The sequence below is a fragment of the Zerene cesonia genome, chromosome 20, assembly GCF_012273895.1.
Source record: "Zerene cesonia ecotype Mississippi chromosome 20, Zerene_cesonia_1.1, whole genome shotgun sequence".
NCBI classification, from domain to species: domain Eukaryota; kingdom Metazoa; phylum Arthropoda; class Insecta; order Lepidoptera; family Pieridae; genus Zerene; species Zerene cesonia.
Genome location: NC_052121.1, coordinates 904,544 through 916,535, shown reverse-complemented (window position 1 = coordinate 916,535; position 11,992 = coordinate 904,544). Strand labels below are relative to the sequence as shown.

At 34.1% G+C, this 11,992-nt stretch overlaps 1 protein-coding gene across 2 annotated transcripts in view; it reads left to right on the top strand.

Annotated features, from left to right (window-relative positions):
* LOC119834760 (TNF receptor-associated factor 4) overlaps window positions 1-11,992 on the top strand; it is a 55,032-nt gene that overhangs the window by 20,991 nt on the left and 22,049 nt on the right. The window contains exon 1 of one of the 2 annotated variants that reach the window (XM_038359229.1): window positions 9,116-9,407. The exons of the other annotated variant lie outside the window; for it this stretch is intronic. Coding sequence (XP_038215157.1) covers window positions 9,210-9,407 — 198 coding nt within the window. The 5' untranslated portion in view covers window positions 9,116-9,209. Of the gene's footprint in view, window positions 1-9,115; window positions 9,408-11,992 lie in introns of those variants that run through there. 2 annotated transcript variants of the gene reach the window in all.

Sequence of the window (11,992 nt, the reverse complement as noted above, 5' to 3'; positions counted from 1 at the left end):
AACTGGAATAACATCCAAGCAACTTTTTATTCCGGTTATCCTACGGGATACGGACTTACGCGGGTGAAACCGCGGGGCGTAGCTAATTATATATATTAGAACCTACACAAAACGACCATAATCGCGCTAAATATATGCAGGTTAACCCTCAATCTGTAAAGACAATGTCTGATATCAAAACGAGCTATCTATAGACTTACCTATACAATCTAATTAGTTATGTATTTGAAAAAAAAAGAAATTTATTAAGGCTATTTAATAAGTACAAAAAAACAGGCACAAAACAATCAGATAAGAATGTACTCATCGTAAAACTCAAAACTAATTTACTAATGTCAACATTAGAAAAAAAAAAGACATTGTCTATGGTTCTAGTGCAGCGATTATAACTACGACTCGGCTGTCAAATGGATTAGTCGAATAATGCTGGGCCGTATTGTCAGCGTACATAATTTGTGTAGTTAGTCGAGGTCTAATAACCCCACGTGAAATGAAATTATTCCGTATCTTTCATTGTTATATCAAATGGATGACTATTTTAAAATACTTAATTGAAAAAAAAAAAAAAAAAAAAAAAAACTGTAAGAAACTGTAATTTACAAAAATGTGAGGGATTCTAAAGCCTGTAACACAGTTTTTACTAACACAGGCTTTAGTTTCTACCAATATAATTGTATTATTTAACAGTTTTAATAAAGACTTTATTATTATTATTATTATTATTTATTTTGGAGGTATAACTTATGTGACTAATTGGGCTATATATGGTTTTTTTTGTACATATCTTGTAAATGTAGTAGGTATTACGTCATGTGTGTTGCGATGTCACATTCACACAACATGTTTTTATTACTAACATAAATTTAATTTTAAAATACTACTTTTTCATCATATTGATGATAAATATAATATATATTATGAAAATTAGGCGTGAATCAGTTTAAAATTTTCTAATAAAATAAATAAATAAATAATGTTAGATAATTATGTTTGTATATTCGACAGACTTGATTGGACAGACGACAAAATATAATTAATTAGAAAATTATGGAATAATATGAATTTTGTTAGTCTTCTACAATTTTATGAATTTCCCAAAACTGTCTTACGCTTCCTTTGATTTTTTCTCAATCAATACTATACTATACATAAAATAATACTAATCTATACTATTACCTAGTGTAGGTGTATAGTTTATAAAACGGTAATGCGTACTACGTAAGTGATTTCATTTTCAAATTACATTAAGTTTGACTTGTCCAATTTCCTGTGTTATGTGTATCTATTTCAAATGGTTGCATCACATTTCGATGTTTCACACATTTTATATTATTGCTTCATATTTAGATGTTCTTTGTTTTTACATCCCATTTGAGGGTCATTTGTACCAGTAAATGTGAAAGCTCAAATCCAGTAGCCCATCCATCCACGCCAACTAAACGCACATTAAGCTTATCACAAATTAAACTTGAAAACTTACTCGTCACAGGTAAGTGACAGCTCTAATAAATGTGTCATTGCTTTTATTTTTCTTTTACGCGCCATCAATGTCACATCGCATACATGATTTAAAAGTTCTATGCCCTTTCTTTGTTTAGAAATTTCAAATTGAGAATACGGAATGTGACGCAATAGTATTGGCGTTTCGACAGATTATAAATAGAATATTGTCTATGGCTCCTCGTTTGCTCGTAAGGGTTGTACAACAAATTGTCATAACGGCCTTTATAGCGTTACTAAAGTGACAGTTAACTTATGAATTGCCTCCACTCCGATTGTTAGTATGCGGCTTCGGAATGGAATGTTAACGCTACATAAACGTAAATATGCACGGCTATACGCATTAATTATTCGAAAACCAAATTTGGATTATCTGCGCTCTAAAATAGATAATTTCTTCCTACGCTCTGATAATTTGAAGGTTATAATTAATGGTATAACTCCAATTAAACAGCTTTTGAACAAGAACATTTTTTGTATAAAAAACCCATTACAATTTAGATTGCTCTCGATGTGAGTACAATTTGAAACATTTCATATAATCGCAGATTTTAAAACTTACTTACCTACCTTTTTGTGTTGTAATATTTTTTACAATATTTAAATTTTAAATCTTCCAACGGTCACGCTTTGATGACGCGTGACCACGTATGCCATTATATCAAGACCGTATCGACACAATCGAAAAAAATAAATGGCGCCGAAAGGTCACTCAATTGTTATTAAACAGTTATTGAAGAAAATCGTGTGATTGACCACGACTTCTAATTAAAATTCTAAACTATTTTCAATTGCTGGTTTTATAATTACAGGAAGCATGTAGTTTTTAGTTTCCACTTGGTTCAATAATGTTGAATGAGTGCCAGAGATGTTCCTTTATTGGCGAGTACATTACCATCAGCCCATATACCTCCCGTCCAGTACGGGATCAGGCCAGAATCCACCGCTCTGGACAAGTGCGGGGTGGCAGATGTTCCATGTCGTCAAACTTAAAATTTTTCGAGATGCCGGTTTGCTCACCATGATTTCCTTCACCATTTCAAGCAGTGGTGATGTTATTAATATGCAGATTATTTGAAAAATAAAGTTATTTCTTGCACACTTAAACTCCCCGATGTTTTGAGTGAAACCGAGGTCCTAACCAGTGAGTTACCACTGCAATCAACTAATTGCCAAACTGTTTTCAAAACAATGTTATTCCCACTGAATTTTAAGACCTGGCAACCCAAATTTAATGAGTCCAACCAAATCCCGACCCGATATTATTTATTCAAGTGTTTTAGCCCAAAAGATTGATGGACTCTTCCCATGCAGCGGTTCCCTTTGCTAAATCTATTTTCGTTTTTTTTGTTAACTCCGTGACACACATGGTGTGAAACTTCCTTTGTTTTGCAATGCCATGGGGCCAGCACATGGGCAATTAATGTAGGACAATATGCTGTTTATGAATTTATAGATTTAATTTTAGAGTATTTATTTTAGAGTTCTCAATGTGTTATGTTTGCAACACGTAATACTTGCTATATTCATGTAATTTGTGATTTAGAGTTAAAGCATTTTTGTTCTGTATGTTATTATCACTTTTTAATAATACATAGGAAATAATTGAGCTCTTTAATAATGAACTGATTATAAATAATTATTTTAAGGCATATTTTGTTTGTCCACGACTTCGTATGGTAGAAAATTCGTCGAATGCTTTTGTGAGATATGTAGGGAAGTAATACATTTTAATTATTTACTTAATATTTACGTATACATAAATATAATGATTGAAAAAGTGTTTATAAATACTTATTCGTTTAAATATTGAAAAACGTATACTTAAAAAACTGAAACCCAATATCAATATTCTTACATAATAATGGTATACAATTCTTCTACGTGCATCAAACCCAATCCATATTGCAACGCAGGGTCAATATTAAACTAAATTGTTTTCAATAAACTTCAAGTTTAAATTTAATTGTTAGAACGTTACCCACATATAATTTTCCTTATTGGGGGGTCAAATGTACACGCACCTTAATAAGGAAACAGCCTATTCTTCATACAGATAATAACAATTAGTACACAGATAAACAATAAATCGATTATCGGATATCCTTCCAAACACGTGTGACACGTTCTACTGAAATCAGTATGTAACTTTGAACTCTAATGCATATAAAATAAAGATGATATTCAAGTGAAAGATTATATCATCGAATGTCCGTTCACACAATTAGGGTAATCATCAATGAGTTTCGATGAACAATGCATTTCGTATGGGAAAAACGAAATTGTTTACTTAAATTTTGTGTTGGTAATCAACTAATGACGCCATTACATCGTATTTATATTTAATCGCGAGGAATTCCTTGGAATTCCCGTATTTCGAGTAAATTAATACAAACATAGTAGCTTAATGTAGTTAAGTTGATTTTATGATAGTTTATTTTGTTTTGTACATTTGAATTACGAGTAATCTACTGAACTGGGATACAGATAAAATTTTTCACACGCATTTTGAGTGCCAATTTGATAAAATACCCAGTATAGGAAATACCAATGAATGCTATATATAAATAGCTGCGTCCGCAGTTACACCCGCGTGAATCTAGTTAATCCAATATTTTGAAAAAAAAAATCCTTAATACGTCCGTTATCTACCAAGAAAGTTCCGTCATAATTGATTCAGTCGTTCCAGAGATTAACCGGAACAAACAGACAGATGAAAAATGAATTAAATGCAATCATTACGGTACGCAACACAATTTTATTATATATTTTATGCAATGTATGTCTGTTTGTTATATAGAAAAAGGTTTTTATATAACAAACAGACATCCACATTTTATTTCTTGGTATAAAGTACTGACGTTTACAATACCCGGCAATAAATATAAAAGAGCGAATCCGGGGGCGAAAACTAACAACAAAAATATCCCATATAACGCACGTAAGCCGCTAAGCTCCCTGTAATTAACTTTTAACAAAACACAAGAAAGTGCACGAAGTATTTTACGGTACGACTTTTATTTATGACTGTACTAAAATAGTGCAATATCCCAGCTATAGATATTGACAGCCGACTAATTTCGTACTCCTGTTTAGTTAATTTTAGTTGCTTTTTAAACTAATTAGTGAAATTAGTGCGATCGTCCTCTCTTTTCAACCGGCTGTATTTTGATTTTTTTTTGGTTAGTATGTTTGTTTTTTTAACTTACGATTTGGTGAACCGATTTTGATGAGGATTTCACATTTGACAGCTGATGCCTTACATGTGGTCCATTTTAAATTTGGTTTAGTTCTGGCAAATTGAAGGCGGTGTTTGTATTTGTAAAAATAATTGTATTTCATAGGTATTAGATAAATCATGCTTTTTAAACTATTATATACTAGCTGTTCGCCCCGACTTCGCCCGTGGTACATAAGCCTTTGTCACTATGTGAAGTTGCAGCTTTCTATGTAAATAAGTGGTTTTTATGTGAATACGTTACAAACAAGAATTCTAATATTTTCTCTTTATAATAACTAAGCAGTGGTGGCTCAGTGGTGAGAACCTCGGACTTCAAAATCGGTAAGTCGGGGTTCGAGACCGGGTGAGCGTGCAGGAAATAAATTGATTTTTCAATTTATCTGCGCATGTGGATAACATCATCACTCCTTAAAACGGTGAAGGAAAACATCGTGAGGAAATCGGCATGTCCGAGAATCAAAAGTTCGACGACATGTGACATCTGCCAACCCGCACTTGGCCAGCGTGGTGGATTATGGCCTGAACCCTCATAGGAGGCCTGTGTCCCAGCAGTGGGAACATATATGGGCTGATGACGATAATAACTAGTGTTATGGAGAGAAAAAATTTAAATATTTACAAGTATATTGGAACCTACAATCTTCACATTAAACAAAACAATCCATAATATATTGTCGAATCAGCAATGCGATCAATAGAGTGACTACGCGTTTCTATTTTAGGGGACAACATAATTAAACTTTGAACAATGGACAATTGGAGGGTCGTTTTGTTTTTTGTAAGTCCCCGGAGGCATTCCGAATTAAATTCATGTAATGAAGAAAGACAATCAAATTACTCAATAACCAGTACATATTTTTATTATAATCATTTTTTTTTTGTGGGAGTCGAGCACGCTTCGGCACGAATTGGGCCAGCTCGCACCGGGGAAGTACCACACCCCCACAGAAAACCGGCGTGAAATAGTGGCATGCCACTGTGTTTCGTGCGGTGAGTGGGGGAGCCGGAGGCCCGTTTCCTTTTCCTCACCCGTCCCAGTCCATTCCTTCTATCCAGTCGTTAATCCATTCCTTTTCCCTTATCCCAAAAAAGCGGGCAGCGCATTCGCAGAGGCCCAACCTTTGCGAATGTTCATGGGCGGTGGTGATCGCTTACCATCAGGCGAACCACCAGCTCAGTTGCCCGCTATGACATAAAAAAAAAAAAAAAAAAAAAAATCATCAACCAGTACGAACTGGTAGATCTATAAGTGACAAGTGAAATTGCAATTGATCCACATACATTTTCTTATTAAATACTAGCTTTTGCCCATGGCTTCGCATGCGTTAATTCGGAGTAGTTTAATAGATGTTATACATGTAAACCTTCCTCATGAATCACTTTAACAATTAAAAAAAAAACCCATCAAAATCCGTTACGTAGTTTTAAAGATTTAAGCACAGACACATAGGACAGAGAAAGCGACTTTGTTTTATACTATGTAGTGATATAATAGTTGAGTAGTTTGAAACTATATCATTTACGTGAATTCTAACAACTCTTTGAATTCGTAGATTTTTGTTTGATTTTATTCATTACTAGCTGCGCCCCGCAGTTTCACCCGCATAAGTTCGTATCCCGTAGGAATATCGCGTTAAAAAATTGTCTATATGTTATTCCAGTTGTCCAGCTGCATACGTACCAAATTTTTTAATGCAATCGGTTCAGAAGTTTTTACGTGAATGAGTAACAAACACACACATCCTTACAAACTTTCGCATTTATAATATCAGTAGCATAGGATAGGATAGTAGATTAGTGATAGTTGAATAGTTTGCAACTATATCATTTACTCACAATTTTATGCGCAAACAAAACGTGACAGTGAATTCTCACAACTCTTTGATTTTTGTTTGGTTTTATTCATTATTTAACGACGTATTAAATTCTAACTGAAGTGCATTGTCAATTACACGATCCCACCCTCCATTTATAATGGGGTCCATTCAATGAGTTCTAGTTTGCTCGGGTTCAAACAAAGAGTGAATGCTGCTTTTATTTAAGATAACGGTTGTCGAAAGCCTCGTGCCTAGATGAGATAAAAAATGAAGTCATAAGTGCCAGTGTTTGGCCACTTGGGCTTGGTTATTAAAAAAAACACTAAGACTATGGGATTTTATGTTGTGTCCTATTCACAATTTAAGCCACGATGTTAAATAATTTTTTGTCAATTTCACCAGTTAATTAATAACATGTACAGAGATTACAGAGATGATGACACAATATAATTACATGGTCTAAAATGCATATTATGTAAGTCAAATATAAAATCGCGTCTAATCTAAGACCGATGTCCAGTACGTATCAATCTTAACGGTCTCTTTTTTGAATGTTAATGGTCAAGCGTGTTGCTATTCTAAAGTCACAGATAATAGAAAATACATATAATTTATGCGTAAACCTATGTTTATCATCTCTATCTAACATCTTCTTGTTTAATCTTTTTAAAACTTCGATGTACGTTATAAATTAATACTAGGTATTCGCCCTGGCAACGCCCGTTTTTCATTTCATAGCCTACGTTACTCAGGATTCGTGTAAATATGCAGAGTACTATTGGTGAAAGAATTATTAGAATTGCATATAGAAGTCGCTGCTAACTGCAAACATATGAACGTTTGTGACACGTAACACAAAAATCTAATGTTTCTTCTTTGTAAAACAGACAGAGAGGAAACGGTTTGAAAGCAGTTTAAAGCACAATGCAACCTCTTCTTTAATTTCCATTTTGCCATATTATTAAAAAAATACATCCAGGAATAATTTAAAACGAAATAAAGACCAAAAACCGTTCAAAGGACGTTCGAAATTTAAACTTCAGTTAGGTCTCGAGCACTTAAGCGCTGCGGGCGGCGAGGCAGCTGCGCGCGCACGTGTCGCGTCGGAAGTTGCAACACGCAATCCTGTATTGTTTCAGATTCACGCACCACGTAGCTTCTCGTCTGAATGGCTCTTGGCTTATAAAATTATGTTTCCTTGGTTATTTCTTAAGTGCACAAACCAGCGCTTAATAAATAAACATACATAAAAATACTTATTTCGAACTTTTCCAAAGGTCATAGTGTAAACAGCCTTATTCATTACAGTTAAGATTATTCATCCAGATATTCACTATAAATTTTTGTTTTTTAACTTAGTGAACAATGGAGAACAAAAAAGTCTTCAAATTAAATAAATTCTCAAATAAACACGAAAAATTTCTTTAAAAGTCCAAGAAGGCAAAGACAACAATTCGAATACATTTGAAGTAATAATTATCGAGCGAGTTTTACTGCAATTCGTAAATAACATTCTTTGTGCCCCATACATCTTATGGTCGCACATTAATCGAAGGGTGCCACCCTCTGGAATGCCACGTGCAGTTATTTTTTGCACTCCATATAGCGTTACTAATCCTTTTATGATTTTAGTCTCAAAATGAACTCTATATACAATTCATATGTGCAGTATCGTAAAAAAATTATACACTGAATTTAAAGATGAATTAACCTTTAGTTGCTTGGTCGGGTTTAATTGGCATGTACCATACATGCTAATTAATATCCATATATAAGTAGTATAAGTAAATAATTTTCGAAACAAATACACTGACTAACACATCTAACACATCTAAATTCTAAATTCTATATATTTATTTATACTTTCAATTTTCTTTCAAATTTAAGGAAATTTAAGTTAAATTATTAAGGCATCACTAAACTACCACTAGCTAATCTCGATACGAGAAATTTTATCTTTACAATATTTGAATCAGATAAAGATCTTAGAGTATACATAAGCAAACTAGCATATATACTCTAAGGATAAGATACATATACATATAAGTAGCTAAACATAATAATAAGTAACTATTAAGAACTTATTTGTAAAAAATAAATGAAATGGGAAAAAAAAGCTTTTATCTCCGTTAAAGCTCTTCATGTTTTTATTATCATAAGGGTTGTGATATGCTTTTCTTGCAAAATTGTGAATGTTCAGCGCACGTTCATAAAATATTCAACGAATAACGAAATATTACGACATAAGAAAACAACTAATCTTCCAAAGCTTAATCCAAGCTTCATAATAAACTCTAAACTGATAAAACTCGTGCATAATTCATAACTGCAAAGTGCAAACGTCCTCAAGCTAAACAATGCAAATTTGTGCAAAATTTCTTCACATATTTAAATGTAAGGTGGGCGATAAACAAAAGATCGCAAGTTGCAACCAGCTCCAAGACGGGTACAATAACATATAGTCCACACTCACACACACACACATAGCAGTGTCAATCCTACGAACACAGGCGCAATTGAACACGTCGCAACTTGCACAGGCTCTACGCTTATTGCTTAAAGGCACTCCATTCGTTCGCGGTCGGCCGTGGTGAGCGCACGTGTCGCTCGTTTGAAAGTTCAGTGTCGTGTTGTGCTTATGAACAGACAAGATGGTGCGCAGCCTGTCGCAGTGGACGAAGACGCTCAGCTTCCCTTCGAGGTTGTCCCCCAACCGTACCTCGAAGGAAAGCGTCGTCAATGTCCAGCCGAGCTCGCCGGGAGTATCGCCGACGCCGAGTGCCTCATCCCTCCCGCAGGGCTCTGAAAAAACAATTTCGCCGATCCCCATCACAGAAATCAGCCAAATAGTAAGTCCCCCTGTCACTTGAACCGATTATATTATACGAAAGACCCTTATATGTTAAGTTACTGCCAAAATTCTGAGATATTATTATTCTTAATATATAGACGCGTTTGTTCTCATTCATAACAATATCATAACGATTTGCGTTGCCATAGCAATATTAAGATGAAATTTATTATTATGTTATAATGATATCGTATTGGATACGTTCGTAAAATAGTCTTACCAAAATATTCCAATATTAAATTTACGAAAAGATGTTTACAAACAAATGAAAGACAACACATTAAATATCACGGTTAAATGTAACTGGTTCCCCTTAAAAGACGGGATACGTGTCCAAAATGCGAACCCAGTATACCTTATAAGCTGACTATTAAGCTATCTTTCAAAGGAAATGAACTATACGTGTTTTGTTTCTCACGCACGGCCTCAAGAGGTGCTTTTGCCGAGTGGCAAATTAAAGTTTCATTGAGGGCTTTGTTTGTCGGTTAACAACAGTGTAGCGTGTACGGCCGTCAATGGTTATACAACAGCGCGGTGTGGTATGAATGCTTATAATGTGGTAGGTGGGAGCCGGTGCTCGGCGCAGTACACCGTTATGTTTGTCCCCCTTGCAATCACCTTGGCAAGGCCGCACAGAGATGCGAGTTTTTGCAAATGATACCTAGTACATGACTTTCACCTTTTGAGATGCCTTTCTAAATACTGAAGTTTCGACTTTATTTAGGTCTTCCATTGATTTTACAAATGTAACTCTTCGTTTTTCCTATGACATGCCATTCATGAGAGAGAATGTATTTACCTCACAAATTAACCTTATTTGTTCGGTGTTACGCGTAAAATCCGCCAGTCACGAGTCACGACACTATTTTGCACATTTCTGTTTTAATATCTTACCTAGATAACAAGAGATAGTTATCTTAGAATACATTTTCCCATATGAAATCCTTTGATGCGCATAATACTAATGTTCTTTTGTTATCGAAATGTTATATTCACATAATAAACTGCATACGAATAAGGTCATATTTCGTAAGAGCTATTAATGTTATTTATATTTTGAAGTAAGACTTTAGAAGACGTCAAATATAATAAATAATAAAATACTACATATGCAATAACTTGCAGTAAATAAAAAAAAACTATTAAAATATATGTATATGTATTCATTTGTAATCGTAAAACGAAAGTCATCAATTTCCGAACGACCTTTTGGATTTATTGTTTGTCGGAATTTTTATGAAAAAGTTATTTGACGTTTTATAGTACTTCATGTAGAGGCGGGAACATTTGGCGCGAATGCCATATTAAAACCAATGGAATGCAGACTGCGTTTGATTGCTAGTTGCCACAGCATACAAAGTCGTCTCCGTTAAGTTAGCTCACGGCAAGGAGCCGAGTGGCTATTGACATAACAGACAAGCTTTACTTAATAAAAATGCGTTTATAACGACAAGCACTTATTTTAATAGCAGAGAAATGGGAGGGCATTTCGAAATGTTGAGATGTTGCCATATGCGTCGTAACTCACGCGCATGCGCTAATGGCTGTCACAGCTTGGCTTTCTCGATTTGCTTGAACTTTTAATCGACTGAATGGTCAAATGGTTTTTGGCGTGATTCATAAAGAATAAAGATAATTTGTAATTGTATCACGCTTTCTCTGTACGTACGGTTTTTGAGAGTAATCGTGAAAATAGAGAGAGTTGGATGTCGTTAAATTATATATTGTTGTCATATGTTCGAAGTCCTGCTGGTCGTATTTATTAGGTATTTTATTGTCTGTGGCGGAACGAACATCTGCGTGTCAAATTCCTGTGTGCCATGTGCAAGCTACTGGTGGGAAGCGAACCGTGCACACATGACTTAAAAAATAGTTGACTATAATAATTTGAAAATGGAACGCATGATTATTTAAATTTTGAATGCACTTGGACAAAACTAAAAAAATACAGTACAGAGATTATAGATTTAGTCTTTCAGTAAAATTTAAACAGAGATTATTTCTATCGTCTAAATTCTATCGAAAGTTTTATTGTTAAAAAAAAACAGATAATACATACCAAAGAATTTGATCGAATCTTCCAATATTTTTTCTATTATAAACTATTATACAAGGCTTTCCAATGACAAGGTTTGTATAATGGAATAAAGGAAGAGGGTTGGTTTTTTACACAGTCAGCTGTTCTCAGTGTCACGAAACCTGATACGAGGGAGCCATTGAAATCTGCTAAATAATAGATAAATTTACTTTGAAAATATTTCAAAATTTTAATTTTTATTTGTTCACTTCATTTTATATCTATCTGATGTAGGTGAGCCTATAGAACATTTAATTTCTCAAGGTCAAATGGAAATAATATTTTGCAGAAGTCTGTTCTAGTAGTTGTTTTTTAATCTAAATTCAAAAGAAAGGCATTCCCCCTTTATTTTTATCGAAATTGGTACTAAATCCGTTATTAACCCATCTTACAAAATATATACCTTTAAGCTAAGAAATACATTATCGCGTTAACGCATTTTCTTAGTTGCGTGCGCGCAGCATAATGAGCCATAATGTAGTCATCATCTTTTGAAGGCTATGTAA